The 27,935-nt window shown below is 46.6% G+C and overlaps 1 protein-coding gene across 1 annotated transcript in view; it reads left to right on the top strand.

The window, feature by feature from the left end:
• The first annotated feature begins 8,890 nt into the window (after positions 1-8,890).
• Positions 8,891-27,935, top strand: part of UBE2R2 (ubiquitin conjugating enzyme E2 R2) — a 57,659-nt gene continuing 38,614 nt past the window's right edge. Inside the window, exon 1 of the mRNA XM_030005125.2 lies at positions 8,891-9,147. Within this exon, the coding sequence (XP_029860985.1) occupies positions 8,971-9,147 (177 nt within the window). The 5' untranslated portion in view covers positions 8,891-8,970. The remainder of the gene's footprint in view (positions 9,148-27,935) is intronic.

Here is a 27,935-nt window from a genome sequence, read left to right as displayed (position 1 = left end):
TTTCTGTGTACTGAGCCCAGAACGTGAGGTGCAAGATGACCTGAACAGTCAGTTACACAAACTCTTTGGAAATGCAAACCACTGTCTGATAGGCATAAGGTCACAGCGTCACCCTCCCCAGGCCCTGGAATCACAGCTGAAATAGCATTGTAATGCGCTTATAATTTATTCATCAGCTGAATGAGAGCAGCAGCAGGCATTTTGATGGCACTCTTTTATCAAACCCCTGTGATGGACTTCATCCATTTTAAAAGAGCAAACTAGAGTAGAAAGGCAAAAAAAAAAAGACAACTTGATTCCATTCAAATTTAAACAAGCAGGAAAAAGGGCAAATCAAAATAAGGTTAAGAAAACCTCCACTAAAGATCTTTTTTTTCCCTTCATTTTTCTTCTGCTTTGTTCTGAATCTTCCAAACTTTATTTCTCTGCTAGTGGCTACTTTGATGCAGGAAGCTCCCATTAACCCAGATGCTGCCGACTGATGCTCAAAAGCATCTTTTCATCCCTGTGACGAGTTCTGCCCGAGGATTGGCTTGCCCCATTTTTAGGTGAAAGACAGCCAAAATGTGAATTGCAAACAGACTTTTATTCTCAAAGATTCACTGTTGCTTCCTTGAGTACTCAGATGCTCTGCTCCCCAAATATAGGAACCTATACAGGTGCTAATGTGAAGGTAAGCACTCTTGTATGCCCGTTCTCATTTTTGGGAGGCGAGAATCAGCTTGTGCAGTAACACTGTTGCTCACATGGGCAGCAGAGAAGATAACTGCACTTTGATTTTCCTTGTTAAATGCTTGGGGAGTTTTTTGGGGAAATCTTTCCTTGGCAACAGGGCATTAGTGCCTGGGCTGGAGATCCTTCACTGTGGTGCTTGTCTGCCCTTTGATCCGGGACCAAGGTATCTGATGTAAATAAAAGAAGTAACCCCCGATTTCTCTGTCGCTGGTTCCTCCAGGGCTGAGAAACCAGCCTGCAAAGCCAGAAGTGCTGTTTCCCCTCGGCCCACGGGCAGCGTGTGCTGCTGTGGTGGGAATGATGCACTGCCAACACCGGTACGGCTGGTTTGGGTTTTTGTGGTGGGGTTTTGGTAGCAGGGGAGGGGCCGCAAGGGTGGCTCCTGTGAGAAGGTGCCAGAAGCTTCCCCGGCTCTGAGTTGGACCCGCTGCTGGCCCAGGGTGAGCCCATCAGTGATGGTGGTAGTGCCTCTGGGAGAACGGATTTAAGAAGGGGAACCTGCGGTGGGTAGGGGGATTGGAATGTGAGAGGAACCCCTCTGCAGACACTGAGGTCAGTGAGGAAGGAGGGGAGGAGGAGCGGGGAGGAGGGGATGCCCCCGCAGCCCGTGGTGAGGCGGCAGGCTGTCCCCCCCCAGCCCACGGAGGGGAGCGGGGGAGCAGACGCCCACCTGCAGCCCGGGGAGAGAGGAGCCCACGCCGGAGCAGGGGGATGCTCCTGAAGATGACTGGGACTCCATGGGAAAGCCCACACTGGAGCAGGCTGTGCCTGAAGAACTGCAGCCCGTGGGAAGGACTCACACTGGAGAAGTTCGTGGAGGACTGTCTCCTGTGGGAGGGACCCCACGCTGGCACAGGTGAAGAGTGATGAGTCCTCCCGCTGAAGAGGAAAGAGCAGCAGAGATAATGTGTGAGGAACTGACCCCAGCTCCAAGCCCCTGTTCCCCTGCGACGCTGTGGGGAGGAGGTAGAGAGAACCGGGACTGGAGTTGAGGCGGCAAGGAGGGAGGGGTGGGGGAAGGTGTTCTAAGGTTTGGTTTTACTTCTCATTATCCTGTTTTGATTTGATTGGTAGTAAATTAAATTGATTTTGTTTTTTTCCCAAGTTGAGTCTGGTTTTTGCCAATGACCATAAGTGATGAGTGATGCCTCCCTGTCCGTGTCTTGACCCACAAGCTTTTCTGTATATTTTCTCCTCCTCATCCCACCAGGGCCGGGGCAGAGGAGTGAGTGAGCAGCTTCATGGTGCTTTGTTGCCAGGTGGGCTCAAACCATGGCAATGGCCTTAGCTGGAGGTTTGCATCCAACCTGGGCAATGGCACTCCAGGAAGGAGATGGAGGAAATAATCCTGGGCCCTCTCTCTATCTTCCATATCCCCATAGTGGTCTGGACAAGAAGAAATGAGATGAAATTCAGGCAGGGTGGGGAGGGGCACCTAACAGCTCTCTAACAGGTAGGTGAGCTGGACCCAGAGACATGTTGACCCAGGAGCAAGCAAATCTCCACTTCAGGCAGTTTGAAGGACAACTATTGAAGAACTGGTTGGGCAAATATGTCTTGGGCTGCTTAGGACAAGCTGATACTGCCTTGGGGCAGGAGGGTGATGAGGCAGACCTCCAGATGTCCTGCTCTGCTTCTGTACAGCCCAAGGAATAGCTGTCGGTGGTTTGAGTTACAAGGGTCTCAGGGGGTGGGGGCTGTAACCTATGAACATAGGGGAGCTGAGCAGAGCTCCTAGCCCCTGCCTGATCTTCGCCATCACAGAAGCATCCATCTGACGTGCTGGGGGTGAGACAGTGTTAAAGTCCAGCTCAGAGTACCCAGGATCCCTGCTGATGCCTTGCCAGAGCAGAGGAGCAGGGAGGAGGCAGCAGGAGAGGAGATGGTGTCATCTCTTAGCCCAGGCAAGTCCAGTTCCCTAGGGGAAGGAGCAGATGTCTCATCCTTGGAGCCACTCAGAAAAGAAATAGAATAAAGCGCTGAAGAATATCATGTGAGATGATCCTGTCCCAAGAACGGCATCATGTAGGTGGGACCTGCCCCATCTTCCCACCTCTTGTCCCCTCTCTCTGCCAGCTTACCGGGCAGTAACCCTCTAATGTGACACCAAGACAGCATTTGCATTTTCAAAGCTTCTGCTGTTGCTAAGCAGAGGATTTAACTCTCAGTTTGTCATCCTTCATCAACGAGGCTCGCAGAAAGGAGGAAAGAGAAGAGGAAGAGAGGTATTAAAAATAGATGATGAGAACAAAGCAGAAAGGACTTGAAGAGAAGTTTTCATCTCAGATTTATGTTAGGTGCCAGTGGCCTCCTGAGGTCCAGTTTACAGCAACAAGTTCTGCTGTCGGGGGCTGGATTAATGGCACATGTAGCCTCCTCTTCTCCTGGTGAGACTTCCCCTTCCTGGAGCCACACGTTCCTACACCAGACACCATTTCTTGTTCTCTGAGCCCAAAGAACAAACCGATTCCTTCAGGTGAAAAAAAAAAAAGGAGATGAAGAGCGAAAAACTCTATGGTTTGTGGCAGAGCACACCCCATGGACAGCCTCGCTTGCAGGCAGGCAGTGACCATCCACAGGAGAGCAGCTAAAGGAGGAGGAGGATGAGGCTTCATCCTTTCATATATCGGAGCTGATCAGGGGGGAGAAATGCCATATGATAAATCAAAAAGTTATGTGAGCCTCAGAGCAGCCTGGGCTAGGGGAAGGGGACACCAGGCAGAGCAGCTGAGCCTCCCTGGGACCGCAGGCAGAAATGCAGGCAGGAGCCTCAGAGGGGGCTACTCAGGCTTCAAAGTGCTCTGTCGCTTTGACAGTTTCTGTTTTCTGTGAGCAGTGGATGTTTTTGTAGGAGAGGGGAAAAAAAGTTGGGGGGAAAAAAGACCAATATTCTCTCTAAAAGCAGGGTGATGGAAAATTTTCAGCCCGCCCTATTGAATACACCAGGGCTTGCTTTACTTTCTGTCTTGCATGATTACCTCTTTTGTTAACATTCGAGACAGGCAGCAGGCGGAGGTAAGTCCTGAATAGCTCCAAACTTAGCCTCTCCCACCTCTCCCAGCATTAGGCTGGTTCAGACAACACCTGCGCTGGAGGCTGGCTGCAAGGAAAGTTATTTTGTTTACCACAGAAGTAGGGGCAATGCGATCCTAAAAGGGCTTGGCTCCTGCACACTGAATCAACCCAACATTTTCCTCCAACCATGAGCAAAGCCATCTTTCACCAGCAAGCTGGAATGCCCCATTAATGGAGCAGGTCATTGCTGTCTGGAGTCAACAAGGAAGGTCAGAGCATGGTCCTCTGGTTTGGATACATTATTAGACTCATTAGCAATGAAAATGGAGCACACAGAGGGGCAGGTGGAAATGGATGCTGGGGCTGGGGTGTTTGGGAACAATGGTGACTGTGACATTAAACCTGGGCATTTGGGAGATGGCCATGGAGGTGTGAATGGGACTGATAGGGTTTGCAGAGCAGGGAGCAGTAATGAAGCACAGGCAGCTGGGACTGGGCTGTTGGGACTGGGAAGTACTGGGATGAAGCCAAAGACTCATTGCTGACCCACGTCATGGGGCTGGGTGGGACGTGGCGGGCAGAGGTGAAGCACTTTCTCTCTCCCAGAGTAAGCACTGCTGAGAGCATTGTGCCTGGAGCCCTCCCAGATGTGGCCCAGATGTTTAGGTACTGAGATGGTTGGCCAAACCCAATGGTGATGGAAGTACCTACCTCCCGGGAAGCCTGACAGCAAAGTGAGAGCGTGACCCCTGGCCCACATGTCCTGCCAGTCAACCTGATCCCATAGTGACAAGATTACGTCCATCAACCCAAGACAATCTAAGAAGGATGTGAAGGTCCCTGAATGCATCCAGAGGAGGGCAACAAAGCTGGTGAAAGGGCTGGAAGGAATGTCCTATAAGGAGCGGCTGAGGACTTTGGGCTTGTCTAGTTTGGAGAAAAGGAGGCTGAGGGGCGACCTCATTGCTCTCTACAGCTTCCTGAGGAGGGGAAGGGGAGAGGGAGGTGCTGAGCTCTTCTCCCTGGGATCCAGCAAGAGGATGTGTGGGAATCGTTCAAAGCTGCATCAGGGGAGGTTTAGACTGGACATTAGGAAGCATTTCTTTGTAGAGAGGGTGGACAAACACTGGAAGAGGCTTCCTAGAGAGGTGGCCGATGGCCCAAGCCTGTCAGTATCTAAGAGGCATTCTGCCCTTAATAATACGCTTGAACTTTTGGTCAGCCCATATGTGGTCAGGCAGTTGGACTAGTTGATTGGTTATAGGTGTCTTCCAGCTGAACTGTTCTGTTCTGTTCTATTCTATTCTATTCTAATTCTGTTCTATTGACATAAAGGAGAACATGGGTCTGAATTCCCACCAGAAAACACACCCAGCATGGTACTGCCTGGCCGCCAAGAAGGTCCTCTGACAAACAGCATTTCGGTCACACAAGCTTTTGTGATCCAGTCCTCCAGCTGCCAGGCTGAGGACATGAGAGCAGAATTAAGCGGCTTTCTGTAAATCTGTGCTCACTCCAGGATGCTAAGGAGTGAGCGACGGTGTCTGACCTGTGCCTGCAGGGAGGCACATGCAGGGGATCACACGATTTTTCGCAGCGTAGCCAGGCAAGCTGGGGATGGACAAGGGATGTTCCTCCAGATTACCCCTACGGCAGTGAGCGAGACCTCATCCCAGCTGTGGTGGGTTGACCCTGGCTGAACACCAGGTGCCAACCAAAGCTGTTCTATCACTCCCCCTCCCCAGCTGGACAGGGGAGAGAAAATATAACAAAGGGCTCGTGGGTTGAGATAAGGACAGGAGAGATCACTCACCAATTACCATCACAGGCAAAACAGACTCAGCTTGGGGAAAATTAACGCAATTTATTACCAAGCAACCAGAGTGGGGTAATGAGAAATAAAAAAAAAAAATCTCAGAACACCTTCCCTCCACCTCTCCCTTCTTCCCAGGCACAACTTCACTCCCAGATTCTCTACCTACCCCCCGCCAGCAGCGCAGGGGGACAGGGAATGGGGTTTACGGTCAGTTCATCACATGTTATTTCTGCTGCTTCATCCTCCTCAGGGGCAGGACTCATCACACTCTTCCCCTGCTCCAGCGTGGGGTCCCTCCCACGGGAGACAGTCCTCCAAGAACTTCTCCAACGTGGGTCCTTCCCACGGGCTGCAGTTCTTCACAAACTGCTCCAGTGTGGGTCCTTTCCACGGCGTGCAGTCCTTCAGGAGCACACTGATCCAGCGTGGGTCCCCCACGGGGTCACAAGTCCTGCCAGCAAACCTGCTCTGTGGGCTCCTCTCTCCACAGACCTGCAGGTCCTGCCAGGAGCCTGCTCCAGTGCGGGCTTCCCACGGGATCACAGCCTCCTTTGGGCATCCCCCTGCTCCGGCGTGGGGTCCTCCATGGGCTGCAGGTGGAGATCTGCTCCACCGTGGACCTCCATGGGCTGCAGGGGGACAGCCTGCCTCACCATGGTCTTCCCCACGGGCTGCAGGGGAATCTCTGCTCCGGCACCTGGATCCCCTCCTCCCCCTCCTTCTGCACTGACCTGGGGGTCTGCAGGGTTGTTTCTCTCACGTTCTCACTCCTCTCTCCGGCTGCCAATTCTGTCTGTCCCAGCAACTTTTTGTCCTTCTTAAATCTGTTATCACAGAGGCACTACCACTATCTCTGATGGCATCGGCCTTGGCCAGCGGCGAGTCCGTCTTGGAGCCGGCTGGCATTGGCTCTGTCGGGCAAAGGGGAAGCTTCCAGCAGCTTCTTACAGAAGCCACCCCTGTAGTTCCTCCCCGCCCCCCCAAAACCTTGCCACACAAAGCCAATACACTGGCTCAGGAGAAAACCCGTGCCAGTCCCCACAGGGACATTTTGCAGGGTGAGATGGGATTTTGCAAGGCCCTGTGCCCCGATGTATCAGGCTGGAGTGTTTTACAGCCTGGAGGCAGTCACAAGCCCTGGACCGGGTACCAGTCCATGCCAGTGCTGGAGCATGTTTCGAGGTGATGGGGGCCTCTCTGGGGAGAGCCTGAGAGGCAGAAGGAGGGCTAGCAGCGCAGTTGCAGGGACAAGGGGGAAGATGCCATTCTCGCCACCGGGCCAACAGCAAATATATCCTGGTAACAGCTGCTGCTTGGGGAAAACCATCTGCCACCTGCTCTCCTCACCGGGCAAAGGTCTGGAGAAGGAGCCGTGGCTGCCAAGTGCCAGGTAGAGACTTCAAGGTCCATCTGCAGCGCAGGCTGCAACAGCTGCATGATCTCCCACCAATGCAGGGAGCCCTCGCTGTTGGTCCCGTGCCTTCAGGAAAGTCCACGGCTCTGGAAAAGGCAGGAGGCAGGTCTAATGGTCACCCACGCCCATGGGGCTGTCATCGGGATGGGAAAGCAGTGAGAGGTGATGGAGGCAAGAGAGAAGGTTAAAGCTACATAAGGATGTAGGGATGATGGGACATGGCATCCAACCTGTTTGTCCAAGGAGCAGGAGCCTCTGCGAGGTGGACCAAGCCCTTCCACCTGTGGAAGGATGAAAGAACTGCCAAGCAGAAATGGGTTAAGATATCTCAAACACGAGGAGTCCAATGAATCCCATTCCCTTCTATGTGGTTAACTGTGGTACTCTTGTTATTGTCTAAATAAATGTCCTGACTCTCCGAATGGCACTGAGTTGCTGGATGGAGTAACATCCCGCAGCAGAGTCCCAGTCTAATAAAGCAAGTAAGTATTCCCTGTTACTGGTTCCCACTTTTCTGGACAGTCCCTGCTGACTGTCCCCTTGTTCTGCTGTCTTCAATCTCTTTGTTGATTTAATTAATCTCTAAAGTGAACGCTCCTCAAACCCTCTCTATGCAGCATCATCTCAGGGTCTTCTACCATTTCATCCCTGGACTCTATGTAATCCAACACCACAGATTTACATTAAGGCATTACATGATTTTCACTTTTATTCATACCCAATTTTTATTTGGCCCCAAGTACGCAGTCAACAGAGACTTTCTTTGAATAACTTTTGACACGTTGGGAGAGACATTACAATTAATTTAGAACTCATTGCAGCCTTTCAGTTATTTCAATTATTCCTGTTATAACCACATAAATTCTTTAATTCAGGGAATACACATCAGCTTTTCTCTGTCAGGGCTGTTATGTCCTTATTGTTTCTCCCGCCCTGGCTGAGATAAGATGTCCAGCTTGCAAGTGCATCCACGACGGGTATTTCTCGAGCATCTGGGTGGTCCTGTATGCTGCCGGGCAGGCGCGTGCATTAACGTTTCCAGAAGCGAAACCCAGATTTGCACCATCTGGGGTTGTGCTGTGCTGTTTATCCTCCTGCTGCATAATCGCTTTCTTATTTTACTTTGTTTATTTTTATAAAGACTAATATTTATGTCATTCATTAAAGAGTTGCTAAGGAATAGGTGCTCGCCCCCCTTCACAGGTCGATGCACCTCGCCACCCCCGCAAACGCGTTCCTCCCTTAACCAGGCCGGGAGATGGGAGGCAGGATCGAAACCCCATTTTGTGCTGGGAGCACCTTGCATGCCCGGGGAACAACGTGAAAATAACACGCTGGGTGGGGTGGGGCGTGGGGGGGGGTGTCTAACTGCCCGTTCCTCTCCTGCTGCTGCTTGGGGGTTGCTGCAGGATTTTTGGGGGGACGCTGGGCCACGCGAGGTCGCTCCTCAAAACCCATCCTTTGTACAAGAAGCGGCGGTTTTGCGACCGTCAGCGCAGCAGCGTGGGCCGGCCGTGCCCCGCCGTACCCACCCGTGACCGCCGCGCAGCGCCGCCCCCTCCGTCCGGCTGCCAGCCCAGCACGTGGCTTCCCCCCACGACCCCGCGGCCTCCGCCCCAGCCCACCGTGGGGCCGGGCCGGGCCGGGCCGGGCCTCGCCGGAAAACCAGACGCGGGCCTGGCCCTCGGAAGCTACCGCACCCCCGCCGGCCGCTCGCCCCCGGCAGCGGGGACGGCGGGCAGCGCTGCCCCTTTAAGGGCGCCGGTAGGGGCGTGGCTCGCCGTGCGGCGGGGCGGGGCGCGGCGTGGCGCGGCGCGCTGAGGTCAGCGGCGAGCGGGCGCCGTCACAAAAGGAAGTGGCGGCGGCGGCGGCGGCCGTCAGCGCGGGGAGGGGCGGGGGCCCGCGGGGCAGCGGCAGCAGCGGCAGCAGCAGCGGCGGCAGCGGGAGCGCGGGGCGGCGGCGGCGGCGGCGGCGGGGGCCGCGCCGCGCCATGGCCCAGCAGCAGATGAGCAGCTCGCAGAAGGCGCTGATGCTGGAGCTGAAGTCGCTGCAGGAGGAGCCGGTGGAGGGCTTCCGCATCACCCTGGTCGACGAGTCCGACCTCTACAACTGGGAGGTGGCGATCTTCGGGCCCCCCAACACGCTCTACGAGGGCGGCTACTTCAAGGTACGGCCTTCCCCTCCGCCCCGCCGGCGGAACGGCCCTCCCGCCGCCGCGGTGGTCCCGGGGAGCCGCCGCTGGGGCCTGCGCGCCTCCCTCGCCGCCTGCCGGGCCTCTTTGTCGGGCTCGGAGGGGGCCCCGGGGGGAAGGGGGGGGTTGGGGTGGGGTGGGGGGGGCGGCGGGCCCGCGGCTGCCGTCGGCCCCTCCGCCTCCTCCCGCGGGAGGGGGTCGGGGGCCTGCGGCGGGGGGTTGGCAGGGAGGGCCCGGCGGCCCCTCGGTAGTGCCCCGCCGACTGCCCGTCCCCTCCGGCGGCGGCGGCGGGGGGACGGGGAGGGTGTGTAGGGGCGGGCTGGCCGGGGCCTGTGGGAGCTGCCGTCCCCTCTCCCTCGGCGGGAGCTCTGGGGGAGCGGGGGGCCGCGCCAACGGCCGCCTCCGTCCTGTTATTTCCCTGCTTTCACCCCAAAGAAAGGCAGGCTCCTCATGGCAGGGTGCGAATTCCTCCCTTCCGCCCCACGTTGTCCGCTTGGCGCTGGGCTGCCTGTATTTGTTTCAAAGTAAGGGGCTTCCCGGCCATGCCTCGATAGCTTCGCTGGTCGCACGGGAGGATCCTGTGTAGGTTGATGAATTCAGGGGGAAAAAAAAAAAAAAAAAGGAATTTTGTTTTCCTCAAAACCTCGTGGGCTTCAGGACTGGCGTTCACGATGATTTTTTCCCCCCTGTTTTCCTTTTCTTCCTCTCCAAACTTTTAGAGGCCAGCCTTCAAAGGGCTGTAGCAACGCATAACTGGTGAAGCTAGATAAATGCTTTCAATTCCCCTCTCAAGCTTCCTGTTAATCCAAAAAAACTTTTGTGGGTGTTATTTCCCCTCTGGTAAGTACAGTAAGCAAGAAATCTGGCACTGCCATCCCAGAAAGGGACTGAAGGGAGCAGACTTAAATTCTCAAAACAACTGGAGAAGGAGGAGGAGGAATTGCACGTTTTTCTTAAAAGCAGCAATTAAAAAAAAAACCTTGGTGCCTGTAGAAGATATTGCATTGGGCACACTCCTTTGCACTTGATGTCCACTTGGGCTCTGTCAAAATATTGTCCCCTTCAGCTCGCTTCTCCCAGAGTTAACTGTTTTAGTAGTGGCTCCTGCGTATCCCATTCCATGCCCTTTGGCTTCTGTCAAACTGAAGAAATTTTTGGATGATCTCTTTGCTTGGCTAACATGCATCTTCAGTGCCTCTTGGCCTCTCCAGGTCAAGGTTTAAGAGCTTTGTTCCACAAAACCAAAATAACTTGTAGCTTGGGGAATAATAGATTTGAGTCACGTTCAGCTTGACCTCATTGTTTTGAAGGAAGGGAAGGCTTTGGCACAAGGCTTGCCTTTTGTAATGAGTTGGCTGGCTTACTCATGTAGGTGTGATAGGTATATTCTTAGACTCACCTCCATTATTACTTATTCAGGAAGTCACTCTAGTCTTTGGTTGGTAACTGGGTCATTTTTACATCCAAATGGTTTGGCGACCTCTTCCTGCACTTACATTGCTCATCCATTTTTTTCAAAGAAATCACAATGGATCAAAATACTTCTGTTTGGTCGGGGAGCTGTCTGGACTGTATGTTTGTAATGGTTCCTGGAAAGAAGCTGGAGCAGCCTGCGAAATAATCTGGGGATGCATGTTAACAAGTGTAGATTTAGGCAAGGTTGCCAGTTGCCTTGCCTCAATATTATGAACGTGCTATCTTTTTTGGTATTTGACGTCCTTGAACTGTCATGCCTTTCTTCTAAACTCTTCTGACTGATCCTGTGGTACTTATTTTGAGAGTGGGAGCCTCAGGTCTCATGGTGCCTTTATCCCTCCACAGCAGAGGGATTCCCTTCAAGCGGTATGGCTGGAGTCTGTCATGTGTTGTTTCTGTCTCGTCTTTCCTCCATGAGGAGCTGGGCATGGTGGTTTTTTGTTTTGGTAGCATGTGATCTGTGGTTGTGCATCCTAAGTTCTGAGCCACTGAAAAAGTGGTCTTAGACCCTCATTCTCTCCCTAGGGAGAAGGAGTCCTCTTGTCCTGGGGAGTGATGTTCTTGTCTTTCTTTGTATTGGGCCTTCAGGTAAACCTTTAGATGTGTTAGACTTGGCTTACTGAATTGTTCAGAGGTAAGATAAATACCCTAAACTTTATTTGGTGGGGTCACTTCTATGATATATTCATAGTATATATAAGGTGAGCACTAGTTGAGATCAGCATCTGATTTATTTTTCAGATTTCTTGGCTTGATGAAATATCTAGCTTCATCTTCTTTTCTATTTTTAGTTTCCTAAGATGAGGTAAGCAGGATTAGGAATATGCAATTACAGGTTATAACTTTTTTAAACTTTGTGACGATGAGAGTTTGGGAATTTTCTTCCACTTGAGGTGTGGTTTGAGGGTAGGGACTGGAGGGAAAGTACGAAGGCTCCTAGTTAAGCTCGAGTATAAATATTTTGAGGAAAACCTGTGTTTAATGTGACCTTAATAAAGACTGTGTTAGTGATGGTTGACTGAGAATACAAATGCTTGATTTGTGCTCATGGAGCTCTTGGAGCTCGTAGTATCAGCTTTTGGCACCTTGTTTATTCTTGGAGAAATATGACCTTTCTCTCTGGGTTGTTGAACTAGCTGAATAAACTGAAATGAGGAAAGTGCTCTCTTTGCACCTCCTCGACAGGAGCTACTGCTGTTAAAAGCTGGTTCAACATTTCAACAAATTGTGGTTTCAGTTGCTAATCCTGTAACTCTAGCATTTGGTAAATTGAAGCAGAAAACAAGAACCCCTGACTGTTTGTTTAAATGGTAGGTTATCAATACCTTAGTGCTGGCTGTAGTAAAGTCAGGGACTTCTTAAAAATTCAAGCACAGCATCTAAGCATGTTTTATCAACTAATACAGCATGCTCAAATCTGCTGCAGTACTTCACAGTTTAGGACCTCCCAGCTAGATGGAGAGGGCAGCAGCCTTTAGAAGCAACCACTGGGTGAAGAGCAGCTTGTATCAGCAAGGGGTAGGAGCACTCCTGAACTGCAAGCCCCCCGCTATGTGATCAGCTGAAGGTGCACATCTGCAGTGGAGGTTATATCAACCTTTGCCTTACCTAGTGACTTTACTCCCCGTTGTACTGAATAGCTGTGCAATGTTTTGGGCAGCCCTTTGCTTAAGTTCCAGATTACCACCCTTAAGGAAGGAGTTGAGCTATTCCGTGCACTGGTTATCTCATTCCTTGTTGTCAAGACAGAAGTAGCTCAGGGTCAGTGATGTTAAGTCCTCCAAAGAGGTCCAGTGGTAAGAGCAAACGTCTGTCCTTCAGCTGCTGTCAACAAGAAATTGCCAGTTTGACTAAAGTTTCCGGCAGAATCAGTTGTGTTGGACTACAGGTATTTGCCTGCAATAGGTTATCATTGTTTAACCCTGGCCGGCATTAAGCACTGCGCAGCTGCTTGCTCACTTCCCCCTCCACCCAGTGGGATGCGGGCGAGAATCGGGAAAAGAAGTAAAATTCGTGGGTTGAGATAAGACCAGTTTAATAGAACAGAGGTATAATATAATAACAATAATAAAATGACTAATAATAATAATAAAAGAATTGGAACATATAAAACAAGTGATGCACAATGCAATTGCTCACCACTCATCAACCAATGCCCAATCAGTTCCTGAGCAGCGATCCCGCTAGGCCAACTGCCCCCAGTTTATGTACTGGACATGACATCACATGGCATGGAATATTCCTTTGGCCAGTTTGAGTCAGCTGCCCTGACTGTGTCCCCTCCCAACTTCTTGTGCCCCTCCAGCCTTCTTGCTGGCTGGGCATGAGAACCTGGAAAATCCTTGACTTGGGATAAGCACTACTTAGCAACAACTGAAAATGTCAGTGTGTTATCAACGTTATTCTCATACTAAACCCAAAAGGTAACACTATACCAGCTACTAAAAAGAAAATTAACTCTCTCACAGCTGAAAGCAGGACATTGGTGAACTTGATTTTTGGTCCCTGACTCATTCAGAGTTTGTTTAAGGGTGAAAGGTGGGTAGACCTTGTGTGTCCAAGATGTTGATTTGCTCACAGCTGATTCAGTTATTTGTGGGTTTTTTTAAGTGGCACAGGAAAGATTTTTCTTAGAATGAAATGCTTCATGTCCAGGTCACAGATAGTGCCAGTTGCTTCTTTCTTAGGTCAGCTGGGAAGGACATGGTGTGATAAGACAGGTCTGTAGATCAGACTCCACTGGGCTATGTGGTAGTTCTAAATTGGTCTGGAAATGATGGGAATATGTTTTTTCTGGTTTTGCAGGCAGTGCCTGAGCAATAGAGAACCAGACTGTGCTGTAATCTGCAGAACTATGTGTGAGCAGTTCATCAATGCCAGCTTGATGCCATAGGCATCTTCTGTTTGGCTGAGCAGGTTCTTTGCTACATGGCAGGAGAATGTCTTCACCTTTAATTTTGGCAGCTGATACTTAAATGGGGACCACCACAACAAAGGTTATTAAGCTGTAATCTGGTGAGGATAGGTGCTAGCTGGGGTAGACTTCAATGGCTGAGGGTTGTGCATGGTGAAACTTTCACCATCTCAGTTGACTGTTGATCAGGCTCTGTGTCTGCCTTGAAATCCAGTGTCTTTCTTTGATGCTTGGGCCTTCAGAGCCTGCAGGTTGATAAATGTCTGCCCAGTGCTTTGACTGAGCAAAGTTTTCAGGATACTTGCAGAACTATTAGAAAGTGTTTCCTCATGGATCACTCAAAGATCTGTGTGTTTGGTGCAAGTGCACCTTCGCATCACAGCTTTTGATTGCTTTTAAAAAAGGAAATTCTTCTTGTTTTTATAGTTGAATGGTATTCTTGTGCTGGGAGCCAACCTTTCAAGGAAGGTGCAAGTGAGAAATACAAACAAACTTCATTATTAAACACATAGTGCTGCCCAGAAGCATGGTTTGACCAAGTGTATTGGCTTTGTGTGGCAAGGTTTTGGAGGGGGGGGGTGGAACTACAGGGGTGGCTTCTGTGAGAAGCTGCTGGAAGCTTCCCCTTTGCCCGACAGAGCCAATGCCAGCCGGCTCCAAGACGGACTCGCCGCTGGCCAAGGCCGATGCCATCAGCGATAGTGGTAGTGCCTCTGTGATAACAGATTTAAGAAGGACAAAAAGTTGCTGGGACAGACAGAATTGGCAGCTGGAGAGAGGAGTGAGAACGTGAGAGAAACAACCCTGCAGACCCCCAGGTCAGTGCAGAGGGAGGGGGAGGAGGGGATCCAGGTGCCGGAGCAGAGATTCCCCTGCAGCCCGTGGGGAAGACCATGGTGAGGCAGGCTGTCCCCCTGCAGCCCAGGGAGGTCCATGGTGGAGCAGATATCCACCTACAGCCCATGGAGGACCCCACGCCAGAGCAGGTGGGTGCCCAAAGGAGGCTGTGATCCCGTGGGAAGCCCGCACTGGAGCAGGCTCCTGGCAGGACCTGCAGGTCTGTGGAGAGAGGAGCCCACGGAGCAGGTTTGCTGGCAGGACTTGTGACCCCGTGGGGGACCCACGCTGGAGCAATGTGCTCCTGAAGGACTGCACCCCATGGAAAGGACCCACACTGGAGCAGTTTGTGAAGAACTGCAGCCCGTGGGAAGGACCCACGTTGGAGAAGTTCTTGGAGGACTGTCTCCCGTGGGAGGGACCCCACGCTGGAGCAGGGGAAGAGTGTGATGAGTCCTGCCCCTGAGGAGGATGAAGCAGCAGAAATAACATGTGATGAACTGACCGTAAACCCCATTCCCTGTCCCCCTGCGCCGCTGGCGGGGGGTAGGTAGAGAATCCGGGAGTGAAGTTGTGCCTGGGAAGAAGGGAGAGGTGGAGGGAAGGTGTTCTGAGATTTTTTTTTTTATTTCTCATTACCCCACTCTGGTTGCTTGGTAATAAATTGCGTTAATTTTCCCCAAGCTGAGTCTGTTTTGCCTGTGATGGTAATTGGTGAGTGATCTCTCCTGTCCTTATCTCGACCCACGAGCCCTTTGTTATATTTTCTCTCCCCTGTCCAGCTGGGGAGGGGGAGTGATAGAACGGCTTTGGTGGGCACCTGGTGTTCAGCCAGGGTCAACCCACCACACCAAGTATGCTGTGTCAAGAAGCATGTTTAATGTAGAGCAAGAGTCAATATTAAAAGCTCCTTCAGAGGTGTTTTAGGCTGGGTAGATGAAAACCAATACACCTAACATGAAAGGAAACAAGAAGAATTAACTGCATTGTTACACTTGCTATTTGATAGTTCTCAAGGCAATTTATTTCATAAGGTATTTTTGGTACTTGAAGGAGCAAGTCTTGACATGTAAGTTGGAGGGGGAAAAAAGCCCAAGTGTTATGATTAGTTTTCTCTTGTAATTTGGGGGCTAAATACTTGTCAAGGCATTGTTTTCTTTGCATTTTTAACTAATTAACTGTGTGCTGTTTAAAGTTCTGAATTGTTGGATTTCAGCTTCTTTCAGGTGATTTGATTTCAAAGGAATTTGCAATATGTGGGAATAATTTTTTTTTAGAGCAGGAAATCGATATGGAACTTACTTACGGATGACTGATGGCAAGAATGAGCACCATGTTTAAATGTTTGGTATTGTAGGCTACTTCCCAGAAAGCTTAAAATTAAGCAAATAGAAGTTTTTAAGCACTTAAATGTTCTAACAGTTACATAATTCTAACTCTACAAAAATATTCCTTGGTGCCAAGGAAAAAATGTGTGGTACTCTCAGCACAATAGCTGCCTTCTGCAGGCCTCTGTGTTGCAAGGTGCTACAGAGCTTCTTTCTCAGTGTACTTAATCTTGTATTTTTGTTGCTTTTAGGTATCGCTGATGCTAATAAGCAGAGGTTTGATGCAGCAAAGGGATTTGGAACTCCGGGTGAATAGAGCCTGGAGGTGTGTGCTCCGGGTCTGAAGAGCTTGCATTCAGAGCTTGCTATCTCCAAAGCAAAAGAGCCACTAAGCTGTCTGCAGGCAGGGAGGCAAGAAACTTTCTGATGTTGGTTCACTGATCATAAGCACAGTTATGATCTCTGTCAGGCCTGGGGAATACCTGATTGACCCTCACTCTGCTGTTGCATGTAGTTTTTTGGATGGCTACTTCTGTGGGCCCCACAGAATCCTCCCGACAACTCACCCAGCTTGTAGCCTGTTTAGGACAGCAGTCTATCCTCAGGAGAAAAGGGCAAGGTAGTGATAGTAGCCAGCTCCTAGTCCTTTCCCTAGGCCTCCTCTGATCCAGGTAGGGTTATGGTCTATGCTCAGAAGCGCAGATAATGATTTCCAGTTCTGATACTGCCTGAAAATACAAGATGATGTGCAATTAGGTTCTGTTGTATGGCAGGAGGAGAGCTGTAGCACAGCCCACCTCTGCCGTTAGAATAAAAATGGAAAGCTTTCCATTTGGAAAGATTGAGCACTGTTGGTTTGCATAAGTTTTCCATTGTTTGGCTGTACTTCCATGAGTTTGCACAGAATGACCCTTGGATAAGGTAGAATACAACATGAGTTTTTTTTCTTTGATAACAATGCAAAGAACTTTGCCTCTTGAAATTTGGTGCCTGTCTGTTCAAGAGAGAGTAACTAAAAACATGTAGGTAGCTTTAGATCTGGTTTATATTATAGGAATTAGTGGAAACTTTTGACTCTATAGTGTTAGTAGGGTGTTGTTTTTAAATTTTGTGTAAATCCTTAAGATCTCCAGTATTGCAGTGATGTTACACCACTGTCTGAGTGTGGGACCACATCTGTAACTTCTCAAAAGCTCAAACATGTTTTTACCTCACCGTTTCTAAAATCATGCTTATGCTGCCTGCTGTTTTACATAGTGATGTATTCACACTGGGTATCTTCTCTTTAATAGCACTTTAGGTCTACTGCATTGTCCTGGTTTCAGCTGGGAGAGAGTTAATTGTCTTTTTGGCAGCTGGTATAGTGTTACCTTTTGGGTTTAGTATGAGAATAACGTTGATAACACACTGACGTTTTCAGTTGTTGCTAAGTAGTGCTTATCCCAAGTCAAGGATTTTCCAGGTTCTCATGCCCAGCCAGCAAGAAAGCTGGAGGGGCACAAGAAGTTGGGAGGGGACACAGCCAGGGCAGCTGACTCAAACTGGCCAAAGGGGTATTCCATACCATGTGATGTCATGTCCAGTATATAAACTGGGGGCAGTTGGCTGAGGGGGGGACAGATTGCTGCTCAGGAACTGATTGGGCATTGGTTGATGAGTGGTGAGCAATTGCATTGTGCATCACTTGTTTTATTTATTCCAATTCTATTATTATTATCATTATCACTATTTTATTTCTTTCTGTCCTATTAAACTGTCTTCATCTCAACCCACAAGTTTTACTTTTTTTTGCTTCTTTCCCCCATCCCACTGGGTGAGAGGGAAGTGAATGAGTGGCTGCGTAGTGCTTTCTTGCCGGCCGGGGTTAAACCATGATGTGCTTGATGCTCATTTTGCATCTAGAGGATAGGAAATACCAGAAAAAGATGCTTGCAGAACCTTAACTGTCATCTTTGACATGCAGTTTGGCTGTGTAGTTTATGGCCATCACCAGGTGTTCATAGTAGTGAATAGTGTAGACTAAATAGTGGAGATTTTATGTTGAACTTAAATGTAACTGAGTTGAAGTTGGAAATGTAGCAGAGTTACAGATGGACTGCAGTGTGGATGGACTAGAGATTATGTGACTCATAGCATAGTAGGTCTTTTTATAATTTTGGCCGCGCATGATCAGATGCATGCATACACGTATGCACGTGCACAAAATTAGCTTGCTATTTTCACAGTGCTACTTCATTTTTAAAACCTTAGTGTTTTATCCAGCATTATGAGCTAGAAGAATTCCAGTTAATCTTACTTAGCTTTTGCCGTAGCGACTTACTGAGAATGTCTCATCTCACCAGGCCGGTTTAATAGTAGTAACTGGCGTTGTGTACCCTTGCCTGAAGCACTATTAGCCAAGATGAGCCAAATTGATCGCCTATCTCCAAATTTTCTGAAATGTTTAAAAAGGCATAAATATTTGCCCAAAGTGGCCTACAAGTAGGAGAAAAATGATAAAGCTACTGAATTGGGGTACATGTAGGATATTTTGGAATCTTGCTTGACTTGAAGACATGTCTCCTTAAGACTTCCTGGATTTTTGTTTGTTTTAATTGAGGCTATCACCTGGAGGACAAGGGGAATGTAAAGGGGCTGTCTTAAGTGGGTGACACTTTCAGATATCATAGTATTTGTGGTTAACAAAGAGAAGGCTGCCTGGCAGGCAGGCTGTCTTACTCCTTAAGGTTTTAGTACTAAAAGCATGACATGATGTGCTCCCATTGGTCTGTTTTGTTGTCTTAAAATTATATAAGTAATTTAGAAATTCAGGTAAAGGACTTTTGCTTGGGAGATGAAAATTTAAGTTGATAGCAGTAGGGACATGCTTGCAATAGCTACGTGACTCTTCCCCAAGTTAAGGTATGTATCCTAGTTAAAGTATTTAAAACATGTGTTTTAATATCCACTGTAGCAAAATATTTGGAGGGGTTAAGATGTAAAACCCTTTGCCAGAGTATTGGAACAGTGTAAGGACCAGTGTTTAGCCAGTTGTGCCACTTGGGTCAACTCTTGTGCGATAGACACTTGTCCATTGTGCAGAAATTCTTGTTTTTAAATTAAACCTTGGGCATCTCTGCAACTAGAAATCTTCTGCTGTTAGACCTAGGCAAAGGTTCAAATAATATTATCTTTTGCAGCACCCTCTTTGGCCTTAGCAAAACGAAAGCCATGTGACGGAGTAGCTTTGACTTACAATGCATTCTGTGAAGACACATTCGTTCTTGCCTCAAGTCTGCTTGTATAACCCTCTGATTCATGGATGTAAAACTACACTGGTGTGCAAGTGTTTGCTTATCTTGGCTAGAATAACTATCTCTAAAAGCACTCACCTTTATTAAAAGAATGGCCTTCTTATAATGTATTGAAGAATGGGCTTCTTATAATGTATTGAAGAAAACTGAATTTCATCTCAGTGCTCCTGATTACTTCTCTTGCAGAATAGTAACCGTACCCACACTTAGTAGCTGAGTGCCTTTCAGTGGTGCATTAAGCAGTATAACTTGAGAGCCTAATGTCTCTTCTGTACCTTTTAAGTGCCTTGTAGCTATTATCTAAATCCCTTTTAATTTGTCATTTCTGTGGTAACAAAATGCCCGTAACCAAATGTTTCAGGTGAAGGTACATGGTACTTTTCAGTTAAGGTTGAAAGAAAAGGCCTTGTCTGTTCTTAATTACATTGCCACTTCAGTGGTATTTCTGCCTAACCTCATTTTTTTTGTTGTTGTTGCCGTGTTACTCAAAATGCTAAGTAAAAAAAGGCATTGAGGTTCAACTCTTGTTGAAAACTTAGTGTTCAAATTCAGTGGATAATGGTAACATTCTCTTGTATAATTCTCTAAGTGTCAGGTGGCTGTTTCTTGGGACAACCACAGTCATGTTCAAACAAATCTCTATGGAGGACCTGTTGTCACTTCTTTTTTTGAAAGAACTTCTAAATGAAAGTAGGCATTTTACATTGCTGTATGATCTCCATTGGAGCATATAAAAATGAAAGTTTTGGGACCAACATATGGAATGATTTCCATTTCTCAATGTCTGCCAGAAACCTGAAAGCTTATGTGCTTCAAAATTTGACTAATATGCTTTCTGTGAAATTTAACTGATTTTTTTTTTTTTTTTTTTTAAATCCTGCTGGTAGCAGACTTTAATTTGTATAGAAGCTTGGCTGCCTTTGGCCTGAAATACAGTTTTAGTGGCACTACTGGGGGAAGCTGGATAGGTGGGGTAGACTTCACTGAAGCTGTGAACGTTTGGGCTTTTACATTTTGGAATCAGCTGGATTATTTTTGAAAATTTGTTAATACTCAAGTTTGGTTTGACCCTTGGAGGTTTATGGGCAGACTCATCAGAAGTTAAAGACCAGCCTCGGCAGGGTCATTGTGGCAGGTCACTCTGGAGATCTAATTTAAATGGCAAGAATAGCCAAGTTCATGTTCTTGAACCTGTATCATCCATGGCTACTCTGCAGTTGGAAAGAGATCATAGTTGTATTGGCTGCTCCTAAGGATGGGGTAAGAAGGCGGCTGCTGGTCTTGGCTGCTTTCTTCTGGATGTTACGGAATAAGTCTGGCTTCTAGTGCTGTTAGAGGTGATACTCTGATTTCACTGATTCAAAGCAGCCCACTTAATGTTCAGCTTGGACAAATCATTGTTAATATTCATCCAGTTTGCAGGCTTATCCCATACCTACTAAGTATTTAGTTGTTCACTTTGGTTCATGTCTCTGGTGTGAGTGATGTGCTTGTACTTGGGCTCTTCAACCAGGAACCATATTTTGCCTGCAAGGTACAATTAAGTGACATGCTGGCAATCAACAAAAGCTGTGAAAAGCCATGCTGCTTAATGGTAATGTCCTTGGAGACCCCAGGTAGGCTGGCTGCTGTAGGTATGTGCTGCCTAGCTTAGCCAGGAAGCTTCCTGCTGGGAGTTGTAGGTGTGTTGCTAAGTGGTAGATCAGGTGAGGTTGGGGTAAGGGTAGTGAGTAACCATCACAAAGCATGGCATTCCCTGTTCCCAGGCCTCAAGGGGATGCAATGAAATGTCACATGGGCATGTCTTCAGCACGTGCACCATACTTGATCTTGCCTGCTGTCCAAGTAGGTAATGCCACATACTGTGGGGTCAACTCTGTGCAATGGCAGAGACATAGAGGAAGGTTCTAGTATGCTTGGCCACATAAGATGTGTCATCATGATGCTACCAGGCCTCTGCATCTGTCTTGGAGTCTCTGGGAATCCAAGCCCACCTTGGGTGTCTCCCTATTCCTTCATCTCTTTTCCTATACTGGACTGACTGTACTTTGGGGCATGCCTGAGGGCTGACATAAGGTCACCATGTGTGACCTGATTAGAGCTCCTAGTGTCTCAGCGTTGTTCTGTTTCATGTTCCCCTCTGCAGGTATCATCTTTGCTGAGCATGTGGATGACTTTCACCTATTTCCAAGAGAACAGTGAAGTATTTTTGACCTACCTACTTCTAACCAATACTTCTAAGATGGCTAGTTTCTGCTATTAAAACAAAAGTAAGCTTGCTAGTAATGCTAGGGAGAGCCTGTGAGTTATACTTCAGCAAATCTAGCAAAGCTCTGCTTGGAGGTTAGTGGATAGAAAGAAACTCTTCAGGTGTTGGCATCTGCATCAGTTCTGTTGTATCTTTAACTCTTTCATGCACCAGTTTGTTTGGGATCTCTTAGCTGTTTTGTTCAGCATGCATTAGTTCATAGCTGGGAATTCAAGTTTGGGGTTTTTCATCCCTTATCTTCAGTAGAGAGGAGTGACTTTTGTACTCTAGGAAAAAGACTAGACACGGTATGTTTCCTGGAACAAACGCTGTGTAATAGTGGGGTTTGTATTGTTGTCATCTAAACTCTATTCTAAATCTTTCTATTAAAAAAAAAATTACTATGAAGGAGATGTTTTATGGCAGATGAACATGATGACGGCACTGGGCAAGACATTCCCTATTCTCAGAAGGGACTTCAGTTTTGTTAAACTACTTTTATGTGATATGTAACTGGTGCAACTGTATTAATGCAGAAAAACTGAGGATGACAAAAATTAGTCTGAGCCTAAAGCCTACTATTAACACTTCGTTGGTGTGTTGAATTTGGATCTTAATTTGCAGATTAATAACTAGATGATGTCAAGTTGAAATAAGAGGGTTATGGGAGATCAGCTTCTTCCAAGAAAGGTTTGTGTCTGTTACTAGATGCTTTTATGGCCAACCAAACATTGTCTTATGCTAGGTAGCAGCCAACAAGCTTTTTTTGGTACATATTTAGTTGAGCTTTGTTTGGTAAAGCTATTAAATATTGCTGTGTCACATTTACTCTGAATGTGAATTGCTATGATCTGATGTTAGACTCGGTGAAACGGATGCACAATCCAGAATTCATCATCTGTTAGGGCCTTTGTGTGGGTGAAGCGTGGCACTTGTCGAGAATAGTCTGCGGATGCTACACAAACAGGATGAGAAAGCCAATGCAATGCATTGTTCTAGATCTGTTGGTGAATGTAAGAGGTGCTTATCTGAAGGACATAGGGCTAGGATTGGAAGAGTCATGTAGAAGTACGGGGCCTTTGTACAGCTTTGAATGTAAGGTAGGGCCAGAATGTTCCATGACAATGGTAAGAGGCAGTATAATTTAGTGAATAGGATAGGGACTAGAAGTCTTTTATCAGTAATGGGCTCATATTCATTATCCTGGATAAGCTAACATTTTTATGTAAAATGGGTATATCTTATAATAACATAGTTGACTAAATCTGTAGGTAGGAAGCGTTTTGCTTTATAAATAGCACATGGGAAAGCTTTCTTTCAAAACAAATTCAACTTGTATGTTTACAAGTACAGTATTTAAATTTAGAATAGCTGAAGAAATTGTCAAGTGAGTAGCTTTCAGGCTGCATAAGTGCAAAAGCAAAGAGATTTTTGGAATAAGAACTTCTGCTTATTCCTGGTTTTTAAAAATAAAAACCTGAGCAATTTCTTGAAGTGCCCCGGCACAGATCCTGATGTACTGACAAGTAGCACTCCTCTGCACAGACTTTGTCTGTGAGGCAGCTGCAGCAATTCTCTATGAGCAAAAAATAAAGCTGGGGTTGTGTAACTTAACCTGGGGGAGGAGGGGGACATTCCTGGTGTTGAAGAGAAAGCCATCAAGTCAAGGCCTGGGTATGTAGGCTTGCTGGGGGAGATGTATGCTATGCAGGCTTCACAAATAATTCTCAGAAAGAGTGTATCGGGGAGAATCTGGGTAAACTTCTTGTTGGAGGAGGCAAAGCTATGCCTTGGCTGCCTCATCATTTGAAATGTCAGAGGGATCTGCACTGATTTCAGAGCTACCCAGCTTTTTTACCTCCCACCTCTGGGATTTCTTTTTTACTGTCTTAATTGCTCTAGCTCCTTGTGCACTTCTACTACAGCCACCCCAGGTCTTCTCTCCGGCGCTTTGAAGATTAGGTTCAAAATAAAGCCTCTCAGCATAGTGAAACAGGCATGTGGGATTTGATGTCAAATGTGGAAGTGTGAACTGGCTTGCAGCTCCATAGCATGGCCAGGGAAACAGCCTGGCATGGTGCTTCGTGGAGCTGGCACTTTCGAAGGGCAAGATTTGGTTCTAGTAAGTTAAGACGAGGTTTAAAGTATATTACTGACATGCCTCTGAGTTCTGTTGTGCTTGTCACCCAAAGTGCAATTACCCAGGCTATGCCACAACACTGAGCTTAAAACACATGGGCAGAAAGCCAAATTCTACACTTAGCAAGCACTTTAAATAGAAAACTACAGCACAACTGACCTGCAGGTACCTTTCCTTTTATAAGGAAAGCTGATGTTTTTTAACTGCAGACGCTTTTTTGCTTTAATTATAAATGCATTTATAAATGCTGTTGTATAACACTTACTTGCTAAAAAATTGTTTGGTCACAGCTTAATGTGATTGCCATGTAGAGTTTGAGTTTCAGGCAGAATATAAAGTCTTTTCCTGCTCTAGTTTTGTTAGCCTTGTATTAATAGGTACAGTGAAAGGAATACTTGGGGCTTTCTCCAATGACACTGTGTCAACCATGGCAAACCACCAAGGTTCGCAGTACTAAACCGTTGAGATCATTTTGTAGTGTTTTACAGTGTTTAAATGTGTGTGCATTGCAGCAATGGCACATTCGACCTGTCTCAAGCACAGTAGTGGTCTGGTAGCTACAGCATGATATTTAACACCAGTTGTGAATTGACCTAGCTTACGAGTTGGTTTTGCAGACCGTGCTTAATCCCACGTTGCCATGGTTAGACCGCTACCAGTATCCGTGCTAATGCAAAGCTAGTACAGTTGCAGCTGTAAATCTGTAAGTCACAGTAGTGAGGGCCACGAAGACACACTTGGGAAGCTGCTCTCATATGGCTTCAAATGCTGGCAGTACAAAGATTCTGGCAGCTTTGTTGGTGGTAGAGCTTAACCAAACCTGGCTTAACTGTTTGTGTTGGCTTATCCCATATTTTATATGATGTAAATTCTGATCAAAGCTCTTGTTGTGTTTGAAGTTGTGATGCCTTCTTTTTTGGGTCTAACATAGATGGATTGGGGGAGGGGGAGTGCTATGCAGGGTCTTACTTCCCTACTTTTACGGTTGTGAAACTCCTAGAAACTGTATTACATCTTCTGAGAACTTAGCTGCTTGCAGACCTCAGCTGAATTGGCCACCAGATTTTGTGGCTGCCATGGCAGGAGAGTCTGACAGCTTAAACCTCACTTAGTTAAAACATGCATATAGCTGTGGGGATTATCCACTTAGTAATTTCTTTGTGGAAGTTCTGTGGTGTCTTTTTAAAAAGACATGTATATGGGTGTGCATTTCAAGGCCTAGCTGAGTTTGATAAGTATTGTAAGAAATATTGAGTCACACTCTGCTTCTCTTGGTAACAGAAAACAAAATAGAAGACTTCAGTGAGTTATTGAAAGCGACAGCATAGGCATGCATAAACCTGGTTTGGTTGTATACCTCCGTGATTGTATCTTCCCCTTCATTGCCTCAGTGCCTTGGAATTTAAACTATCAGACTTCTTCCAGCTTTACACGAAACCTCACTTCTCAGGATATAATTAAAACAAATCTGTTCCTATCAAAGGAACTTGAGATTCTTGGGACAGAAGATCTCAAAGGCTACTAGAGTTTAAAAAAAAAAAAGAAAAAGCCAGATTTCACAATTACTCTTTCTGGCAGCCGATTTCCTAGAAGTCATGGTGAATGGAAGGGAAGCCCAAGATAGATGAGCTGAGGTGCTGGTGTTGATGAAGCCGTTGTCTTAGCAACTGCAGTCACTTAAATATCTCTAGGAAAATAGCTAGCAAATGTTAAGATTGAGAAATGGCGACGGGTTGATAGAAGAACCAGGAGCAGTGAGCTTGAAGTTTATACAGGGAATTGATTTGACTGCAGTAGAAAATTGCTGTTTTCAGTGGTGGGATTCTTAAGTGATGCAACCCTGATGGTTCATCTCCAGTAATGACAGTGTGTCTGACTGCCCTCTTGCTGCATGAAGCAAGATCCTTGGGGAAGAAACACTGACCTCCCAGGGTATATTAATTAGCAGAAAAGCGGGTGAATGAATGTGGTGTGAATTCAGGTACTACTGGAGTGCTTCATTTTGCAGGCTCACTGTTTGATGTAGTCATACAAATATTGCAGCAAAACCCAGTGCAAAATAAACCCTGCATGCAAGCATATGTAAGTATGAGAATTGTATTCCATGTCAGAGCTAAATTGCAGAAGCTGCAACTGTGGGAGGAATTGGTTTTGGTCCTTGCGGTGCTTGTTGTGGTGAGAAATTGAGACATCTTATCATGTGTGTTTTGCTAATTGTGATTGCACATGCTGTTTTGTGGTTCTGTAGGTAAAACTAGTAAGTTTTAATCTTTTACTTTCCTTATGGAGCACTTAATTCTCTTTCACATTGGCACAAAAAGCAAACCTCAGAGAAAGCCTGACTGAATAAAACGAATGGAGTTTGAGCCAATTGTTTCCTGCTGCCACAAGCATATTTGTAACTGCCAACTATGACAGGTATTTCTACAGGCACTGAATCGTAAGCAGAACACCAGGTGCTCGGAGAAGTTACAGAAGACTAAGTGTATGCTTTCTGCCTCTCATCTAATAGCTGGCTTCTGAGCTTCTCTTTGTGTAGTAACTTGTGAAAAGTCATAGTCAAAAGCTTCTTTCACATCGAGGTGGAAAACTCATAAGCCACTTCTTGCTGCAAAGGGCAGTAGGTGGTGAAAGCTGGTGGTAGGATCAATTTCCTATCACATTTTTTCCTTTTTTTTTCTGGGAAAAATCCTACCCTACAGATACAGGAACAGTCACAATATATACACTTTTTTTTTTTTACCTTCATGTTTAAAAGCTACCTGGCTGTACTGGTAGTGGTCAGGGTAGTAGACAGATTTGATGTTTCTGTGATGCAGATCCAGTTTGGCGGTCTGGTTATTTCATTCAAAGCTTTGATCATTTGACCAGCTATTTCTGCTTAGCCATGTTTTTTAGCATGTGCAAAACCTCTTTTAACTCTCTCCACTAGCAGTGTAAGCCAGTGTTACAATTAATAGTTGATTGGACTTCTGAAGCCTTGCCAAATTAGAGGGAAGTTGGTGAGTGACATCAGCTTCTGGAGAACTGAAATGTTAAAGTAAAAAAACTGCAGTCCATGGTGTAATGCAGATACTGTTGGTAAGTTTTTTATTTGTGAGTAGATTTTGCTGAAGGCGCAATGGCAAAAATACCTATTTAGGTTTTTCCCTGCTTTCTGGCTTATAAGATTTAACCTCTCTCACATCTCCCTCTGACCTTTCAAGGTGTTCTTACCTTACACTAGCTGAAAGTGCTAATCTCAGATACAGGACTTCAGACTTCTTAAGGCTTCTGAAACTTCATGACACTGGTCAACAGACTAAGGTCCACAAATCACCTTTGGAAGTAGAGTGGTACATCTTCCAAGTATTTTCTATCATAGGCAAAGAATATTTAATTTAAAAAGTGAGGGAATATGGGATGAAACCTGGCTCACCTGATGTAAACTCTTTGAATTCTGTACTTACAGCAGGCTGCTCTGCTGTTTGGATCTGCTGTTCTTTTTCATCTGTCTACTTTACTATTTTAACAGCTAAAAGTTCCAAAAAGGCCTGGTACAATCAAAACCACGCTCTTGTCAAAATGAAGCTTGATATAGGGAGCTTTATAAACTAGGCACATGAGTAGTCTGGGTTTTCTGCAGAGAGCATATGGTAGCTGACACTTCAGCTGGAGATGACTTGGTAATTATAGCTCTTTTGTCTGAATCCCTCTGCCACTTCATGGGGCTAATGGCAAATTACGCTGCTCTTTGTACACGCAAGGAAGGCAGGCTGCTAAAAATATTTGGTTTCTGCACATCTTTAATTATTCTATCAGACTTGCACTGGGCCAAAAGCTTGGAATCCAAGGTATGAGGTCAAAGTGGTTAAACTCTTCTAAAATGAGTGAGTAGTCCTACCACCAGTGACGAACCTTCTTCTGAATGGAGAAGGATCACAATTCTCTAGCTGATCTTGTTTAGGACAGGACAGAGCAAGCCTGTTGCTAGAGACCTTTAGTTTTTTTCTCTAGCTTCAGGTAGTAGCTGGTTACTGAAATTAACAGAGAATTGCTTGCTTAGGTATTTTACTGTCATGGTTGGGGTGTTGTGTTGTGATGATCTGGCTTTGAGGACAAGTCTCATCAACTTCTGTGACTTAAATGTCTCAATTCTAGTTTATTGTGTTGCAAGCATTTGTGAATCTAAATCAGGTAAATTTAGAGTCACTTTTATTCCAAGATAAATGTAATATACAGTTGAACAAGCTCACTAGAGAAGCTTGAACCTGAGCAAGTGAAATCTATGTTGATTTTGGTTTTTGTAGGCTGATCCTTGGTGTGATTTAGCTAACAGTTGCTAGAACAATGGGCATGCTTTCTACTGCTCTACACTAAGCAAAACAATCAGAAAGAACAATTTATCTATGATATAGTGGCTGATGCATGCCAAAAGGCTTGGTATTCCTTTAATCCTTTTATAAACTGTTTTATCCTAGCTAATGTAATTGTGGATGTTCTTATTACCCATATAATGTCTAATCCCTTTTGAATTCTGCTAAACTGT

This window comes from Aquila chrysaetos, chromosome Z, assembly GCF_900496995.4.
Source record: "Aquila chrysaetos chrysaetos chromosome Z, bAquChr1.4, whole genome shotgun sequence".
NCBI classification, from domain to species: domain Eukaryota; kingdom Metazoa; phylum Chordata; class Aves; order Accipitriformes; family Accipitridae; genus Aquila; species Aquila chrysaetos.
Note: the sequence above shows the minus strand (reverse complement) of the source record. Positions and strands in the feature narration are given on the sequence as shown.